This window comes from Petromyzon marinus, chromosome 36 (assembly GCF_048934315.1).
Source record: "Petromyzon marinus isolate PM22_M1 ecotype Great Lakes invasive population chromosome 36, UKy_Petmar_22M1.pri1.0, whole genome shotgun sequence".
NCBI classification, from domain to species: domain Eukaryota; kingdom Metazoa; phylum Chordata; class Hyperoartia; order Petromyzontiformes; family Petromyzontidae; genus Petromyzon; species Petromyzon marinus.
Genome location: NC_133702.1, coordinates 663,450 through 682,275, shown reverse-complemented (window position 1 = coordinate 682,275; position 18,826 = coordinate 663,450). Strand labels below are relative to the sequence as shown.

General features: G+C 46.8%; 1 protein-coding gene across 2 annotated transcripts; it reads right to left on the bottom strand.

Annotated features, from left to right (window-relative positions):
• Positions 1-1,599: 1,599 nt before the first annotated feature.
• LOC116949433 (vasopressin V2 receptor) lies at positions 1,600-18,252 on the bottom strand. 2 transcript variants are annotated; one of them, XM_032966775.2, is made up of 5 exons: positions 16,939-18,252; positions 14,468-15,139; positions 13,427-13,920; positions 10,854-10,972; positions 1,600-8,121 (listed from the first exon to the last, which is right to left on the bottom strand). In XM_032966775.2, exons 2-5 carry the CDS (start codon positions 14,813-14,815, stop codon positions 7,823-7,825), a joined length of 1,260 nt encoding a protein of 419 aa, XP_032822666.1. In that variant the 5' UTR covers positions 14,816-15,139; positions 16,939-18,252; the 3' UTR covers positions 1,600-7,822. The 2 variants fall into 2 exon arrangements, with proteins under 2 accessions (XP_032822666.1, XP_032822665.1); XM_032966774.2 differs by having other exon boundaries at positions 14,468-15,120.
• Between the last annotated feature and the right edge of the window lie 574 nt (positions 18,253-18,826).

The window sequence follows — 18,826 nt, the reverse complement described above, 5'->3', positions numbered from 1 at the left end:
ATGATATGTCTCAGCTTTTTGTACCTCAAAGGTGGCAATTCTGATCTGGACACAATAATCAATTCTTAGATTGTCAGGATCGAACTCGGGCAGGTGGAAACCTTAGATGCATCACATGTATTCCAGAGGCAGTCTTGGATTCAAGGTCAGGACCCACGAGGCAAATGCTGAGTTCAAGCCCAAAATCCTCCAGAGTGAGGCCGAAGCCTGGAGCCTTCTAGACGACAGCCAGAGTAAAGGCCAGTCAAGACCAGATCCTCTAGGCTTCAGTAAACAAATATAGTGTTTGAGTGCAGAAACCGATCAACGCTCTGAAACAAAATTGATACATTTCATTGAATAAACCTCCCCAAATTCTAAATTATTAGAAAACAGTAAATTTTTGTTTAGTTTGAAATTAGCACTCAGTCAACGTTTAGAAAGGTTATTAAAGTTATACAAATTTGATATTGCACGTGACCAGTTTAAACACCCAAGTCATCAAACTCCTCGGGATGAGGACACCTGAGGTCAAGGTCAAGGAGATGAGAAAACGTTCTCAGGCCACCATCAAGGTACCACAACCGATCTGAAGGTACCACAACTTGTCTGAAGGCCCCAAAACTGATCCCAGGTCTATTTGGCACCTCCTCGTGTCGTCTGTTTTCCATATTGCAAGCCTGCTCCCTATCCCTCCTTGGCAAGCGAGCGCATGTGCCGTTAAAATGGAACAGCTTGGGTTGTTTGTTTAAATAGCCCATTGTCACAGCCCAGTGAGGTAATGTAGCTAGCCTGTTGATGATCTTTAATAAAGGTGATGAACAATTGGTTGAAACTGCCATAAAATGTCGAAAGAACATTTTTTATAGGCTGGAGGGGGCAAGAACAGGTTTCCGTTGATATTTACATCCGTTTAGGGCGTGCCTCCTCATGCAACGAGACTTACACATTCATCATGGCATGTGCAACACAGTACTGATAATTACATTTAACCAATGCCCCTTGATGGTGCAGACATGATAAGCTGTCAAAAGATGCAGATGTAGATATTTTGATTGCAGCACTCACGGAGATAGTTTCCTTTCAGAAAGAGCTCGTATGATTTTTATCACTTGTCAAAAAATTTGGCTGATTCCATATGTGACTGGCTTGCATTTTTTTTAAACATTGCATCACCATTAAGGTGAACATGACGCACCAGTTTACCATGACAAAATCTCATCAGATTTGCAAAAGCTAAGTAAAGTTGAGCCTGGATAGATGGACATAACCAGTGTTACCGGCTGCTGGGCTGCTGGGCTATGTGGTGGGCAGAAAAACGCAGTGGAGAAAACCATTGCTTACACGTCTTTGCTCTCTGTCTTCACAACCCACACTGGTGAAGTATGGTCAAATAACCCCAACGACCTACGTGGCATAAGGAGGCCCATAATTCAGAAATGTATTGACTAAAGAGTTGTATATGTATATGCTCTGTACACAACGGTACTCACAAATAAGTCAAAACAGGCTGCGTTGATGCACTACGGTAAAGCGACAGCACAATGGGATGAGCAATGTATAGGCACACGGCATATATTTGGAAGAGATCCACTCAGAATAGTCCACTCGTCACTTGCGCATGGATAATCTAACAGCTTTAATTAACATGTAATCCACAAGACTACAAACCATCTATTTACTATGTACACACATGGCTGGTTGGGACTTGATAACAACAAGGAAACCGTTTACGATTCAAGACATTCATCTTACAGATTTTGCATGCACTAAAATACTCCAAATATTTTCAGCAAGATTCAGCAATTCTCAGAAGATATACTTTAAAGTTTCGCTGAACGTATGTTTTACAGAAGATATGCTTTACAGTTTTACGTTCAGAAAACTTATTTAGCAGAACGACAGAGCAAAAACTGTACCTTAATGATCAATGTTTCTTCGTGAGTTTTAATAAAAATTCATTAATTGAAATGAGCATTTAGAAAAAACTTCGATTATCCTGTATTCTTGGTTCTTTCGGTAAAGTCACGTAGAAGGGAAACAATAAAATAATAAAAATATAAAACAATATTTTATTGTTTCCCTTCTACGTGACGTTACCAAAAGAACCAAGAATATGAATCCCTGCAGTCACGAAAGCTCTAAATGAAGATTCGATTATCCTATTTACATTTTAATGTTACAAGTTAATGTTTAATTACATTTATTTTTTAAAACAGCAGTTATATTCACGTTACATCCAAGGTGTAATGTTAGTGTGATGTTAAAACAATTATTTTAAAACTAGTATCGTCTGTAAGTCAGCTTGCTCTAAAAAGACACATTTTCTCTGCACAGTTTAAAAGGGGAAAGTTCAGGCGGTGACTTTCTCATTCCAATCAACACAACATTTAAGAATTATAGGAATGGAGTTGATGGGTGCAGAGGAGGGCAACAGTGTTATTCACTTTCCTGGTCTCCCGTCAACTAGCGGTCTGGTGCACCATTGAGTAACGATGACCCTTTACCCACTGTGGTGGTGCCGTCTGCATGGGCTCAGCCACTGCGGGTGTTGCACAGGTGTTTTGACTCCGCTAACCTGTTCAGATTCGGCTAAGAGACCCAGCGTCAACTAACAAATTTGATGATCGCTCACTGCCCACCTCGGGCGTCGCTTGCAGGGAGATTACACAACAGCAGAGTAAAATGGTTTCTTGGAGTAAGCAGATTAACAATTATATTGTGATTTCTATCAGCATTTGAATTCTGCAAAGTGCACAGGTGCCACAGTAATAACAGTCATGAAATACGAAGTGTTGTGCTTTAGAGATCGGATGGCAGCTCGGCTGACGTGAAGACGTTGTTTGCCGTGTTGTGGCGCTACAGAAATTGTTGCCATTATTATTGCGCCAAATGATTGCAAAATAAGGCAGACTGAGGACAAGAGCATAACGGCGTTACTCTTTGTACCTTTCCAAGCGTCGTAAATATAAGCCTGCAATATTGTGAATGTTTTAAAAGCGTTTTTAGATGCACAGTGCTGCGAAGTGGCCTGGCAATTTCCATCCCCTCCACAAGTGGACAATGTATGTTATCCGCAGCCTTCAAATGCACGACCCTCAATCCTTATTTTACGAGCGATTACACATGGAAAGGAACACACAACACCCATCGCAACAAATGCACACGGCAACTGGTAATCACATCACTTAGCGTTGACTTCGAATAATTGATCTGTTCTCCGTGAGTGCTGTTGGACAATCAGCAAGAGCAGGAGGTGCAACGTGCATTCACGTGACCATTAAGAGACATAATGAGCGATGCCGCTTCCACAAAACCCACACATTGTGTGAGCGCACGACGCTTGAGTCACGGCACTATGACCATGACACCACCACGTGACTTACTGTGGTGAAGCAAGGAACACAGTGCCAGTGAGGGGGGGCATGAGGGTTGTCACATTAGTTTCCACAGTAAAATAATATATTACATTTCACCATAACATCACAATATTAGTTTCCGTTAACGTTGTTTTTGGCTTTCACATTTTACATTTCTTGCGTTTGTGTTCTGATGTTACGGCACTTCAAGTACGAATTAAGTTTGCTCAAAAGGTTACTCAAACAAATAAAATACGTGTAAATAATAATAAATAAAGATACGTGTATCTTTATATAAAGATACACGTATTTATATAAAGATACAAATAAAGATACAATAACAAATAAAGATACGTGTATCTTTATATAAAGATATGTGTATCTTTATTTGTTATTGTATTTTTATTTGTTTGACTTCTAATTCGCTATTTAATCTTTTGCCACAAGCTTCAACTACACAAATAAGATGTTTGTTGGTCTTCCCCTTGAGCCTAATGCAGGACACCGTTAGGCGCATCCGTTACCAGTGCAGCGTAATAGCTGCGCCGTGCTGTGTGTGCGCCACCTGCGCTTGGTCCAGACACAAGGAGGCCTCTGGCTTCGCGTGTGATTTGGACCGGTGGCCTGAGCGATTTGGAAACGAGGTTGAAATTTTGGGCAAAAAAACCTTGCATTAATCGATATTTTTTTCAAGACCATTTCTCCGAACAATTATACGTACGGAAGCTACGCTATGAAAATTAACATTGTACCAATTCAAAAACTTAATTTCACATGCCGCTGAGCAGCCTTAATTTAATTCGGAAGGGTGAGCACTTTGCTGGAAATTCGTCCGTAGTTTTTCGTCACCATTTCCAAAGTCCTGCACGTCCTCTCATCGACTTGCCCGCACTCAGCCAGTTGATGGCTCAACTCCCACAGCTGCTCGGCGATTTCTGTGAGAAATTACCTCAACAAATTTGAAACCCTCTGTGCAATCATTCTCAGCAGGAGGCCATTTTGGTACGTTCTTAAAAGAGCCCACAAACATTTTAAAATAATATGAACTTCCACGGGCTCTCAGGGTCTGAAAGGTCATCAGGGATTGGAAGGAATTCCTGGGGGAACTCATAAATGCCCCCACCCGCTATACCTAGACATTACTAACCGAGACTGACAAATAAATGAATATTCTGTTTCAGCCAGCAAGTTCATTTAAAATAATTATCGCAATCCGATATATGTATTTGTTTTGTATATTCACAGACCTATTTCACAATGGCATGTGTGTGTTTTCTTCCCACGGTACCATTTGGGAGATCCGGAGCGTGACAGACGGACAGTTATATAGACATTTACTACAGACTGCCCACCATGACTGGTCTATTTCAAAATGACTCAGTTGGGTTGATATTTTCACTCCTACCACGGCGTTCAGGGTGGTTGTGGCATATTTTCCACCCCTGAAGGTCATGAATTAATGAATATTCCATACACCCTAAAAGCAACACTGGCAAGGAGCGTAAATCATCATGCAAACTCCGGTCATCCTTGTAGCGGCTTTTGGCTAACCATCAAACAAAGACGGCTGCTTGTGTTGTGGCCGAAACGTCGTGATTTTTGTTGTTTTATTTTTTACCTACGTGACTTTACCGAATAGAACCAAAGACTATGGATCCTTGCAGTCACGAAAGCTTTAAATCTAGAATTGATAACCTCTACGGGGAGGGCTTTCACCTATCTGTTAGAGCTTTTAACAGACAACGGGACAAGAAGTCACAGCTCATCGAGACGCTGACCTTCCTCAAAAGATGCCGCGATCACAAGGTAATACCCATCGCTTTCACACTCACTTCTGCTGCTGTATCTTCCTTTGTCAAGGCACCTTGTTTCCTCGCACACATCTTAAAGGTCCGCGGTCTGAGCGTGGCTGTGTTTCACTCTAGCGCTGTCCTCTGAGAAAGCCTGATCCCTTCACCTGATGAAGGCCGCTTGTGTTGTGGCCGAAACGTCGTGATTTTTGTTGTTTTATCTACGTGACTTTACTACGTGACTTTACCGAATAGAACTAAAGAGTATGGTCACTGCATCGCTTGCTTTTAGATGCGCTTCTGTGACTGTCTGGAACGCTCTTCTTTCCGATATTAGGAAACCACTTTTAAATCAAGATTGAAAACTAAAGTGCTTTTTGTGTTTAGTTTGTTGTCCTTCCCCTGCACCACCTATTAGCATGGTTGGCTACTTACGATGCGAAATAAGTTCAACATACGTACAACAAACAAAAACCTCACTACCGCTGCCTCTCCAGTCTTCCCCTTTACAGATTTCCGGGCCATGCCATGTAATTTGCGATTGTTCAAGTGAAACGAGTGCGCGGGGAGCAGTGCGATGTAAGAGACAGAGATAAGTGGTGGACCTGCATTGCAATGAGTGGGGGAGTGAGTGGGTGAGTGGGTGGGTGAGTGTGTTGCTTTGACCTGCAGTGTGGTGGTTGAACACAGCGTGGCTGAGGCTTGAGGTGAAACAGTCAGTCTGATAGTCTGAGTCCTCAACATGGGTGGAGGAATCAATGGGTGAAGTTCACAGGAACAGTGACCATGGTAGTAGTAGTATCAATAATAGAGTGATAAGGAGGCGACTGACTGGCAGTGAGCGAGGGATTGGAGTGAATCCGTGAGTGCTGGATCATCAATCATCTTGACTGCTTTACATTGAATTCCATCAATTGAACGTAAATTACTGTTTCCTGCTTTGGTTATAATTCCTATGACAAGGAAAGTCGCTGATGAGTTTCCCATGAGGTTGTAGGCATACCTGCGAGTCTCATGGAAATTAGATCTCAATACAAACCACTTTGATTAAACACCTTAAAACATGTACAAACTATTTTTGGCAGAATTAACACATGTTCACCTATAACGGAGTTCTAGTATAACACTACTCTAGTCACTACGTTTTAAATATATGTTATTGTAGTGGCTATTAAATTATCCAGTGTAGACCTGGTGAGCTTTGTTCTCAAGATCTCTCCTGGTCACTCTCACAAACCCCAAGCCACATTGTGCTTGATTGTAAATGCCCGTTGACCATTACGGGAGAGGTCACTGGCATGCGGATCCGTCACAAAGCATAGACCTCATGGCACTCTGCAGATGAGTTCGGGGCCCTTATTCTCTCGTGGAACAATGAATAGAGCTTCACGACCCTGGGAAGTCCTACGGAGCCCCAATTCAGAGCCCCTTCCGTATATGGTGATGTATCAGATAATTATATTCTATCCTTGCGCATGATAGGGATACAGGAGAGGGATGCAGGAGAGAGAATTCGTGTAGGTTTGATATTCTTCCTCCATTGAAGGAGCACAGATTACACCAGTTCACTATATCGTCTACAATTTAAATCAGACAACTGAAACTGCTGATGATGACTATTGGCCCGAATCTCGCTTTGCCTCCACGCCATCTTTGTGCCTAAAAATGTACGGCTACTGCTGCTGCAGCTGTGGCTACGAAGGCACCGAGTTCCGGTCCATGGTCAGAGAGTCAGTCCCGAGTCACGGTGGATATTACACATTCAATTTATGACTGCGAACAGTTTATCCACAGTCCAAGCACCCGTGTCTCCTACGAGATTGTTGTTATTTAATTGACCGCATGGGGATGCTAGGTTGGGTCAGCCGTAGCCAGGATTTGAATTTTGAATCTTCCCGCTGTGAGCGGAGCGCGTTGCCACGACAACATCGCTCCGGCGGACTGGGTTGCCTGGGGAAACGGAGGCACGCACGGGGACCCAGGCAATGCGACATCGCGACGCGCAGCGGCCGACCGTGGACCTACACCGAGTGGAAAAAAGACAAACGTCGAAAGCCATTAAGTTTTAGATAAAGGATGTCTCCACGTTTTGGTAATGCAAAGTAACCAACCATTGAACAAGCCGATGCCATGGTATGATGAGCCGTGGCAATTGGCACTCGAATACGGGCAACCGGGAGGAGGAGAGCCGTGTGAAACGTAGCTCGGGCTCCTACAGCCTGCGGGGCAGAGGGGAGGGAGTGCGGCGCGGCCCTGGAAGCCGCCGCAAGGTGCACGGGGTGGGCGGGGCCAGGTTCAGGCCGCGGGACGCATCCTGGGGCAGGCACAAGGGGCCCTAGGGCTGCTCACGACAGGAGTTGTCGAGGCTGCGGTGCAGCAATCGAGCGCGCAGGTGGTGGAAGTGTTGAATCGGGGTGCATGGGCCGGAGCGGTCCAGGCAGCGGCCTGTTAAGAGGGGGGGGGGGGGAGGCAGGGGATGGCCATAGGACGGAAAACTTCTTACACCAGGACGCGTGTCAACCGCGCCGCGCTACTGACTCAAGAAGGAAAAGCAGAGGCAGCGTCCGGCAGATCCCCAGAAGGGTTGTGAAGGCAAACGGCGACGCCCAGGAGAAGCCCGAGGGAGGTCGGTGGTGTCAGGGGAGCCGCCGATGTGGTCACTTGAGGGGGGGGGGGGGGTGCGGGGACGGTGGCTCAGGGCAGGCAGGACACGGCGTGCAGCGAGCTGGCAGCCTGCGCCTGCGAGGGCGGCAGGCATGCGAACGGGGGAGTCGGGGTGTCTCCGCCACGCAGCGAGTCGTCGCGATCTTCGCGGAATGTGGCTGTGCTCATCACCGACTCGTCCACGTTGAAGTCGGGCGCCGGTGGGCGTGCGTGCGGCACGAGCCCCCGGCAGCCGCCCGGGGGCAGCCCCCCCGCGAACCACAGGTAGATCCAGGGGTTGGTGCAGCTGTTGAGGTTTCCCAGCAGCATGATGATGACGAACGTGGGGCCTGGCCACGAGACGAATACAGAGAGCAGCAGAGCGGACGAGGTGTTTCCGTCTTCGATTTGCACCGAAACCGTGTTGAGACTCATTCAGCCACCACTGCCACTCGCGTGTATGACCTCGGTATTAAACATAATTAAATAACACGGGGAATCATTGTCAGGGTCAAAAGATTCCCCCCCACCATGATAAAAAGGATTTTTTTTTACTCAGCAATTTAGTATATAAATAGGTAGGAAGACATTTAATCCATAAACTACGGGGCTCCTTTCTGGATTCACGTTCCATGCAGAACTTGGAATGCGTTGCATACGAATCCGCTTTCAGGCTACCCTGGTAAGTGGATCTTGATGAGCTAATAATTTTTGTATGTTGAAAAGCGAAGAATGTGTTTTTATATTCTTGGTTCTTTCGGTAAAGTCACGTAGAAGGGAAACAATAAAATTATAAAAATATTGTTTTATATTTTTATTATAAAAATATTGTTTTATATTTTTTATTATTTTATTGTTTCCCTTCTACGTGACTTTACCGAAAGAACCAAAAATATTAATCCCTGCAGTCACGAAAGATTTAAATTAAAAAAATGTGTTTTAGTGCATGAAACCGAAGCACCGCATGCCACAGTGGCTCAATGAATGGTTCTAAAGGGAGAAAGGGAACGCAAAAATACCACCTTAAGCAATGAAAATGGGAGGCCTCTATTAGGAATCAAGGCAGTGATGTATACTGTAGATGGTGATTCTGCTGGTACGGCACCAGAGTGAGCTGATGAATAGAGCAATAAGCCACGTGTCATGGGCCATTCACGTGACACTCTCTGTGCATCCGTGATATTCCCCAGCGCACGTCTGCAGCCGGGCGATGGGGCAGCTCGGGACTGGGCCATGCTGCCAAAGCCTCTGCCTGAGGCTAGGCCCTGCCCTGGCTGAAAAAGTATATACAATAATTAATAATTTAGGGCCCTGTATCAATCCACTGCTGGATGAAGGTCTCTCTATGATGTGTCAGTCGTGAGGTTTGTTTTGATTATATTTCACCACGCTGGTCGGTGTGGGTTGGTTAAGCCGGGGTGGTGGTTGTAGAACTGCTTCAGATATCGCTCACCACTGACGGTAGCTGTGGCCGTGGATTGAACTCGGGTCACCGGTGTGCTAAAGTAGTGAACTATTTGTCTTTTGTCAACGTGGCACATTTTTTACTGATTGGCCGTGTCGGGTGGTGGAGGGTTGCTACACATTTATAAATAACGCGATCAAACCCAAAAACCTTTATTATGAGTATCTACCACACAGTCATTTAGCTTAGCCCAGCGTGGGAGCCAAACAGAATTCTGGGTGCCAACCCTAGAAATCACAATCACTGGGAAGCCGGCGGCTGGGGGATACGGAGATCTGGGAGCTGGTGCTGTGAGGAATTTGAGACTTATCATTGCGGAGCGTGGCGGCTACCGACCGTGAGAACTGGGGTTAACGTGATCACTAAAGCACCGCATCACTGATGACAACAACAGGCGGTTGTGCAGCATCTACTTGGGTTCATCCTCAATCCTGTGATGTGAAACTTTTGAGTCGAACTCTATTTTAGTTACCTGCCTCCTACTAAGTTGCTGCGAGTCATCCATGTTTGTGCAATTACATCAACTGTAATTGCTATGCAGTAATGTCAGCCTTTAAGTGAAAGTAAACTGAGCACAGATGAAAATCACGAGCAATCATTGACTGCACGAGGGAAAGAGCTAGGCTGCCCACGCGTGTAATTGCAAGTTATTGGCCCTCGGTGTTTGAAAGGTTTTAATCGAGCACACACCAGCGATGCTTTCACGCTCCTGGGGACAGGTGCTTGTCTCAAATAACCGTGCAGCCTCAGAATCGTCTCTTGACACATTCACATGGGCCGTTTCTGAACCAGTGAAGAAATTTAACAGGAATTGAAAGATTAATGAACTGTCGTATCAAAATGGTTTTTATAAACACAGAATTCCAAAAGCACTTATATCTGCCAGGATGTGCGCTCAGTAGCCGTGTGCAATTATGTCAACGTTTGCATAAGAGATGCGTACACTCTCATGCAGTGCATCAGCAGGTTTGTAAAAACACAGGCTCAAATTATCGTGCTCTACCAGCGACACCATCAACACCACACACGCTCATAAGGGTAGAGCAGTGGCAAGATGTCTCTCATTTTCCTGGTACGTGGGTTCGATTCTGAACCCTGACGATGCCTTTTGTATACAGTATTTGAAGTCCGTCTGTTCTCTGCCTCACAGTGGTCGCATTGATTTTTCTCCGGATCCTCCAGTTTCCCCGCCACGTTAAGAATCAACATGCGCTTATATTATTTGGCTGCTGCTATACGTTCACACATGTGATATAAGCCACTTCGGGATTCGTTTTATAATCCGTGGAAAAATGTTGCACCGACGTGGTGTCCCACGCGGTACGGGAGGAAGGAGCCGATGATTTGCAGTGAAAGCGTGAAGCTTGACAAGTGGATCAATTAATCTGCGATAAATTAGCGAATTATGAGGTTGTGAGTTTTTCGAAGGCAAAAATGGTGCAAATCCGCCGTAAGGGTCTTTATTAATGGATGCTTTGCTTTTTTTTTACTTGATATTCAAGTCTATTTTTTTTCCTTGGCCAGGTGCGCGCAAAACCATTATGAGACTTCGTAAAAAATCTGAAACCTCGTGAGAATTGTTTTTGACCGACTCGGACGTGGCGTCCGTCGCCTCACCTTCCTTGGGAGCCTTGCTGTCCCAGGCCGACCAGAGCTGCACGGTGAACCACGGTGCCCAGCACGCCACGTACACCAGCACGATCACCAGCGTCATGCGCACCGTGTTGATCATGGCCCTGGGGAGCGTGGCACACAGCAACAACAACCACGAGGTTCATCCCTCCTTTTCCCGTGCGTACCTACGTGTGTGGGTAGACAAAGTACTTTAAATTATCATAGCTTTTTTAATGTATAAACACATTTAATTGTACTCAAGTCAAAGCCTGAATCGATGATCATTAAAGTCACTAATATTGGGGAGACCCCTAGTGGATTAAATTGCCATTAGCAATAATGCGACTAATGAAAACGTGCTATTAAATAACATACTATAATCTGATTTAACTCGACTGAGCTTTGTAAAACAAAAACGTTAACTTGGCAGGGAACCTTTGGCGTTGCTTGCAGAATACTGATTGCGCTGGGAGCGGCAGATGTGACTGCGTCGAGTGCCGTGCGTGACAATAGCGCTTCGTGTCACCCACTCGACGGCCACAATGCCCACTTGATGTGTTTTGCTCGAGCGACCGAGTGTGTCCTGCGCGGCCGATTCTCAATACGCAGCTTGTTCGCCGCCCTGGCTGCCCGCTGCGTTTTACATCCAGCTTCCAGCTAAACCGCTCAGCAGCGCACAGATAATTGACTACCAGTGTGCATGGGATTTTTTATGGATTTTGATTTCATCACTCGCACATGACAATTGTTTCGATTTAAAGGTTTCGTGACTGCAAGGATTCATCTTCTTTGGTTCTTTCGGTAAAGTCATGTAGAATGAGAATAAAATAATTCTCATTCTACGTGACTTTACCGAAAGAACCAAAGACGATGACAATTGTTGTTTCTGATTTTTACTGCTCTTAAATTTAAGAGGTCCTCTTACAATCTGCAGTTATGTTCGATCGACATTTGGTCACCGGGTTGATGACGGCATGGGTCGTGATTCTCACTTAAAAGAGTGGGCCACATGAAGGCTGCCACCCTCGACTCCAAGAAGGATGGACCCGACATAGCCACACTAGACCTGTTAATGTCCAGCTAAACGCTGCGATGCAGTGCATCCCTGGAACCCTCAAGGCAACCCCAAATCCCTGGCTCCCCGTGCTGTTTCTCATCGCGCTCCCCATCCCTCCGGGAAGTCCAGTGAATCGTGGGCAACGCGTGCGTCTCCCCGTCCACCAGGAGGAGGCTCTCAGTCACGGTCGTGGCCCTCGCGCTCAACCTTCAACAATGTGACTACGGCACAATCGCTGGCGGCGAAATGCGCGGTCGCCAAAATGCATATCGAACGAGTGTTCCAGGAAAGGCGGTTGTTCGCCGGAGTTTATAAAAAACTTCGAAGCTGGTTTTACTTCACCCTCCTCCGGCCCATGGGGAGCTCCCGTGGTGCTGGTCGAGAAAGGCGATGGCAGCACGCTTTACCGTGTTGATTACCGTGGGCTCAACAAAGTCACTCATCATGGGGCCTCCTTTGCCAGTACCAAAATATGAGAATAGGTTTTCCCCTTTTTTCTGGAAACAAAACAGGTGTTAAGATGTTAAAGCACCAAATTGAAATATTTTACAAGGAATCATGTCTGCATTAACCACAATACTTGTGGTCAGAATGCAAACAAAATACGTACTCTGATAATATATGCATTGTCTTTGAAACTGATTGGTCCACACCAGAGACAGCTTTCTTTTGAGCCTAGTCTCAAAACGGTGTTAGACCAGAGGACGCCAAAAGGCGTACAGCACAAAGACAATGCACTATCAGAGTAATGGTTAATGCAGACATGATTCCTTGTAAAAAAATTCAGTTTGGTGTTTTAACATCTTAACACCTCTTTTGTTGCCAGAACAAAGGGAAAACCTATTCTAAAAGTCACTCTCGCCAACGCATTATCCATTGCCTCGCAATCGGCAAACCAGTTGATGCGCTGTCAATGTATTTTCTGTACGTTCGAGTTAAGTGCTTTAGATGTGAGGACTTAAACACAACACTGCTTGTCATACTGGCTGGGTTATTTGAATTCATGTTTTTCCAACATTTGAGCAATTGACGGAACCGGTGTTGTTGATCGGTGTGCGTTGGGGAATCGTGCCGTGTATCCACAGTAGCTGGACGATATTGTATTAGGTAGCATATTGGAATAGCAGTTTTTCTGCGCTTTAGGGAGGCTAATTTGAAGCTCAAACCAGAGAAGTGCGGTACTCTGTGCACGTTGACAGTGAAACGCATTGCTACAGACGCAGATAACATTCGGTGTGTTAAGGAACGGCGAACTCGCAGGCACGAATGCAACTGAAGTACGACAATTCTTAAGCTTGGCTTCCTGTTATCGAACATTTGTACCCGCGTTCGCTACCATTGCCCAAACCATTGCGTGCCCCGACGGCCAAACAAAGCGTTGTTGCATTTGGATCAGAGAAGTGAGAAGCATTCCAAACGTGTTGTCGACGAATCTGTTGAGATAAAAAAATATATATAATGAATTACCGGTTGTTTAAAGTGCGTGCGTCGGTGTACATCGCGGCTATGCGGATGATACCTGGAGATCCCCGTGACGCTGCTGGCCCGCGACGGCATGAGCTGCCCCCCGGCACGGCGCTCGTCCCCGCCGATCGTCTCCTCCTCGTCGGGGCCCTGGTGCGTCTTCACGTAGAGGTTGAGGCGGATGATGCGGCAGATCTGAGCCTGGCAAATGACCACTGCGAGCGTGGGCAGCACGAACACGGCCAGCGTCACCCACGTCACGTACGCCTTGGCGCCCCAGTGTGCCGCGAACGTCGCGGTGCAATCGAAGATGCCCTTTTCGTACTCGCTCAGCGAGAAGATGAATATCTGCGGCGTGCTGAGGGCCAGCGAGGTGGCCCACGCGGCGCACACGAGGCCGTTCCAGCGCGAGCGCTTCTTCTTGAAGGTGACCATCGGGTAGCAGACCGCCTGGAAGCGGTCCACGGTCATCGCCACGATCATGTACGCGGACGCAAACATCCCGACCACCTGCAGGTACTTCACCACCTTACACACGCCGTTGGATGCCTGGCAAGAGGGGAAGGGGGGAGGAGGGCCATCGTGGATTTGCGGGGAGCGGTAGCGTGCGCTGCGAATCCAGTGACCCGAGTTCGATTCCTGCTCACGGTCGACACCAGTGACGATTTATTAAATGAACCGGTCATGGGTCTCCACTAGGTCAACTCGGCCTCAAACCTGGTGCAGTGTGCAAACATCGCCACTAGGGAGACAAAGGCAGTCACACCACACATCTTGTACCGAGCCAGCCTTCGAATCTGCTTGCTAACAGTATTGTCCACTGCACAACTGATCTGCCCTGGATATTGTACCCAGCCAGCCCTGCGTGACTCAGGAGGCGCCAGGTTGTTTTCCCACTGTAGAAGCTGAGCCGTACCGTTGACGTCACACTTGTAGATGACACGGTCATTGTGTCCTCACAACCGCAATCTGGTTGCGGCTCGGCACGGCAAATAGCGACCGGAAAACCACCCATACAGTGATAAAGCTGCGCCGGCTCGGCTCTGATGCACCGGCGGAAGAGGGCTGCGTGCACGTCCCCACTGCCGCCACCTACCTGGAAGGCGTCGGTGACGTCCCACGCGAGCTGCGGCAGCACCTGGAAGAAGGCGACGACGAGGTCGGCGACGCTGAGGTGCACGAGGAAGGCGTGCATGCGCGACGCGTGCTTGCGCCTCCTCCACAACGACACGAGCAGCGTGGCGTTGCCGCTCGTCGCCAGCACAAAGATCAGGCCGAGCACGGTGACCTCGGCTCGAGCCAGCGCCTCGTCACGCTCGGGGCGCCTCGCCAGCGGCGGGTGCGGCGCTGCGGTGCCGTTGGGAGCGGCGGAGGGCCAGGCACCGCTCGCCAGCGTGCTGGCGCTCTCGTCCGAGGAGTTCCCAACGAATGGATCGTCACTCATCGTTCCCGTGCCGCTCTCCCAACCGGCCCCCTTGCGTGGCGTGACTCGGGATGTTTGGCTCTACTCTGCCACGTCTTTTATTGAAAACGCGACGATTTCACTGGGATCCGACTGGGTTACAAGAGACTTGATTGATTAACATAACAGACTGCAATTGTGCCAAAATATACTTTTAGGAACTTGAAGTTTTAAAAGTGATGTATTATCAATTCTATTATGTAGGCATAATGATTCGTACGATAGGCTATCTTTAAGTACCCCCACAACTTCTCATGAGGTTGAATCTGATGTGCAGCCAGAGCAGCCTGAGGGAAGACACAGTACCTATCATTTCGTTAGCAGTTTAATATGTAAAGCAAGTATACATAAAATATGTAATTTCCCAATGTTATTCCAATTGTGTTTTGAGATGGAACGAAGAATCCGTTTGTAACTCTCGCTGAACGCTTCATCACCCCGTGACGGAGAACGGCCTGCAGAGGGTGATGTCGTCAAACTAATTATATTCTCCAGCGGAACATCTTCTATCCACACACTCGGGGATGCACTTTCCCTCAATCCCTGTTTACAAGAGGATCGTCCATTGCATGGCAGTCAAACCGATGTTTTAAAATCTTCAGAGCTGGTATGCAGCCGAATTAAGTGACAAACGAAATTGCATGTGATGTAGCACTGCCTTCGCTGAGACCACCACCTTACTACGCTTGAGAACTCGGTTCTTCACCCTGGAGATGATCCCACAATAATCCCACAATCTCAGCGGTGCAGGATCAGCATCTTTGATATCGGAACCTCTCGCGCACCTCAACGTGGTTTAAATATATAATTCCTGTTAAAAGTTTATATTCATTGGTATAAAGTAGGTGCTACTTCTGTCACTAGAATTCCTAAACAGATTCACTACCTTAAATTAGGTTGTATCTTCTCACATTAAGGGATTTTTTAAATAAATATTTGCATCAATGTGTCTTAGTCGGTCAGATTGATCTGATGTCATGGTATCCTCACACATGTTAGGTAGTGACTCCGTTTTACTCTCTTTTGCTGACCTCGTATGTCGAAGCAAATTTGACACTCCTATTGCCACGTGTTCGAAGAATGGCCGGGATAGATACAGCCCTCTATCAATCCACTGGTGGATAAATCAATCAATCCAATATTTATAATGCACCACATTCAGCAAAAGACTGAGATGGAACTGAGAAAATAAACGAAATTAATCAGAAGAGAAAATATGTGTTAAGAAGGTCTAAATGAGAATAATGCTGGTGCTGAACTCATGACCTGCTAACTGTTAGCCGCGCACACTCTCCACTCGACTACAGAGAAGCAACAAGGCCACGCGGGTTCCCACGTGCGAGGCTGAGCTCCCATTGCCATGAAGACTCGGGGAATTACGTCACCAGGTTCGGTTGTGACCCCGGGTCCCCCTGAGCATCATGGCAACACGTGAACAACCCTCTTGAAACGCGCAACAAAGAAACGCTCTCCTCACCCTCAGTCGGAGAGACCTCTGGTGTGGGCATGGGAGAGACGAGTCCGCCACCACGAGCCCATCACTACGCCGAGTCCCGAGTATCACATTATTAAGCTATCACTCTTGTGATTTGCTGTACTTCACTTTCAGCAGTGGCAGCCGGTATATGGGGCGCCAGTCTCTACATTTAAAATGTATTATTTTTATGCTTAAAACAAAGATTTATGAAGGCAATGGCTGTTCAACGACATGTTCAATGTCCACTCAGGAGACCAGGTGAGCAAAGCACGGACACTCCGTATGACCCCCCACACAGGGTGCGGTATGAGCACCGGACTTGTGTGCGTTAGCAACGTGCCTCCACATCCATTCATGCCGATGGTCTCTGGTGTTGGTGGCGCAGGTAGCGACACCCAAAAACACGGAGGACATCCTCGCCGCTGATTTCTAAAAGGCTTTAGATTTTTTCCATCACTGGTGCCTCAACTTTACACACATCAGCAAAACAACCATTACACATCAACTGACCAAAACATCCAGTGCAAGACACTCCAGATATTAATGTTGACAATGTAAATTAATGTTTCACCGAGGCAATTACAGGCAGCAATAGAGGCAAGTCGACGACAGTGAACGATAGCCCTACCTGCTCGAAGACACAGAGGGCCCACACAGCACGGCCGGCTCGCGCGCTGAAGCAGAAATGTATTTTCCACGAGCGCTTCAAACTCTGTCCGTGTGTCGCCTCTTGGCATTATGCAGAAGACGGTCGTTTGAGAGAAGTCACTGCATGGGGGACTGCTGCTGGCCCTGATGCTGCTGACAACAGTGGTGGAGGAAGGTGGTAGTGGTGGAATAGTGAATACCTACGTTCTGTCTCTAATTGTGTCTCCGTGTCCTGCGAGCGCGCGCTTTTATCCGTGGTGAAGTGGGTGGAGGGGTGAGGCAGGAGCGAACCGGGAGGCAGAGGACGAGAGGGGTGGGTGAGGAGGGATAGGAGCGCCTCTCTTGTTCCTTTCACGGGGAGAATTGCGCTTCGTCGAGAGAGGCGAGCTCGGTGCACGGTGAATCTAAATTGAGGATGATACCCTTTCCAATGTTTGCTTGTACTGAAACCAACGCTTAACGTCCCATAACGGCTGTGGGATCACTGGGTTGTGTAAAAAAATATATTTTGAAATGTTTACGTGAGAGATATACTGTATTTACATTGTCTGCAAATCTCTTGTTATTTATAGTTTCCACAACTATGCAAATTATTATTTTGAGATGTTAGGTTGATGATGGGGGTGAGCCTGCTGTCATGGTAGATGGCACACAATTCTTATTAGCGTCATTGCGGAAAATCACAAAACAAAGATGCAGACAATGCACCTCCTTCATGTATCCGTCTCCCACACGCAAACATTTCAGTTATTCTTTTCCACATCTCATTCGTCACACGACCAGGTTGAAATGAGGCCTGGTTAAACCTCTCAAATTTGATAGCTTTTGCGTGACCATATCAGACGTTAATATTCAATCAGGGAACCCTTGTATCCACAGTAAATGGGGAAATTGATATTTAAGTAAAGTGTACGCATATACACAGTGTGATTATCGTGGCCACTTGGTGCTGTTGTAGAGCACTTGACCCACAATCGAAGAGATTGCACTGTACTCTTTGCTTCTATTGGGTAAAGTCACGTAGGTAAAAAATAAAATAACAAAAATCACGACGTTTCGGCCACAACACAAGCGGCCTTCATCAGGTGAAGGGACGAGACTGTCTGGAGGACAGCGCTGGAGTGAAAAAAGCCACGCTCAGATCACGACCTTTAAGCTGTGTGAGAAGAAACAAAGCGCCTTGACAAAGGAATTAGCAAATAATTTAGCATTGAAATGGCTGAGTGATTAGCTTGTGACTGGTCACAGAAATGGCTATGTTAAAGTTAAAGCATACATATCCGCAAAGACACCCCTTAACTTTAACATAGCCATTTCTGTGACCAGTCACAAGCTAATCACTCAGCCATTTCAATGCTAAATTATATGCTAATTCCTTTGTCAAGGCGCTTTGTTTCTTCTCACACAGCTTAAAGGTCGTGATCTGAGCGTGGATTTTTTCACTCCAGCGCTGTCCTCCAGACAGTCTCGTCCCTTCACCTGATGAAGGCCGCTTGTGTTGTGGCCGAAACGTCGTGATTTTTGTTATTTTATTTTTTACCTACGTGACTTTACCTAATAGAACCAAAGAGTATGGATCCTTGCAGTCACAAAAGCTTTAAATCTAGAATAGATTGCACTGTGGTGGCGAGATGTTATCTCCCTCGCCTGGCATGCAGGAGGTTGTGGGTTCAATCCTGGACCCTGACGTTGCCTGTTGTATATTTTGAGTTTCCATGTCTCTCTTCCCATAGTAGTCCTTTTTCTGCGGGTCCTCCGGTTTTGCCCTCCACATTTAGAAACACGCATTTAGATTATATGCATGGCATGGCTGCGACTATACATTCCCACATATGACGAGCTATCATGTGTGGCCAGGTCACCTCTAA

Excerpts from the sequence above, each read along its gene's own strand:
- LOC116949433 (XM_032966775.2), bottom strand. The coding sequence starts at position 14,815 with ATGAGTGACGATCCATTCGTTGGGAACTCCTCGGACGAGAGCGCCAGC. Across the intron at positions 10,973-13,426 it reads AGCGTCACGGGGATCTCCAG|GGCCATGATCAACACGGTGC; the intron begins GTATCATCCGCA and ends CACGCTCCCCAG. Across the intron at positions 8,122-10,853 it reads CAGCAAGGCTCCCAAGGAAG|GCCCCACGTTCGTCATCATC; the intron begins GTGAGGCGACGG and ends TCTCGTGGCCAG.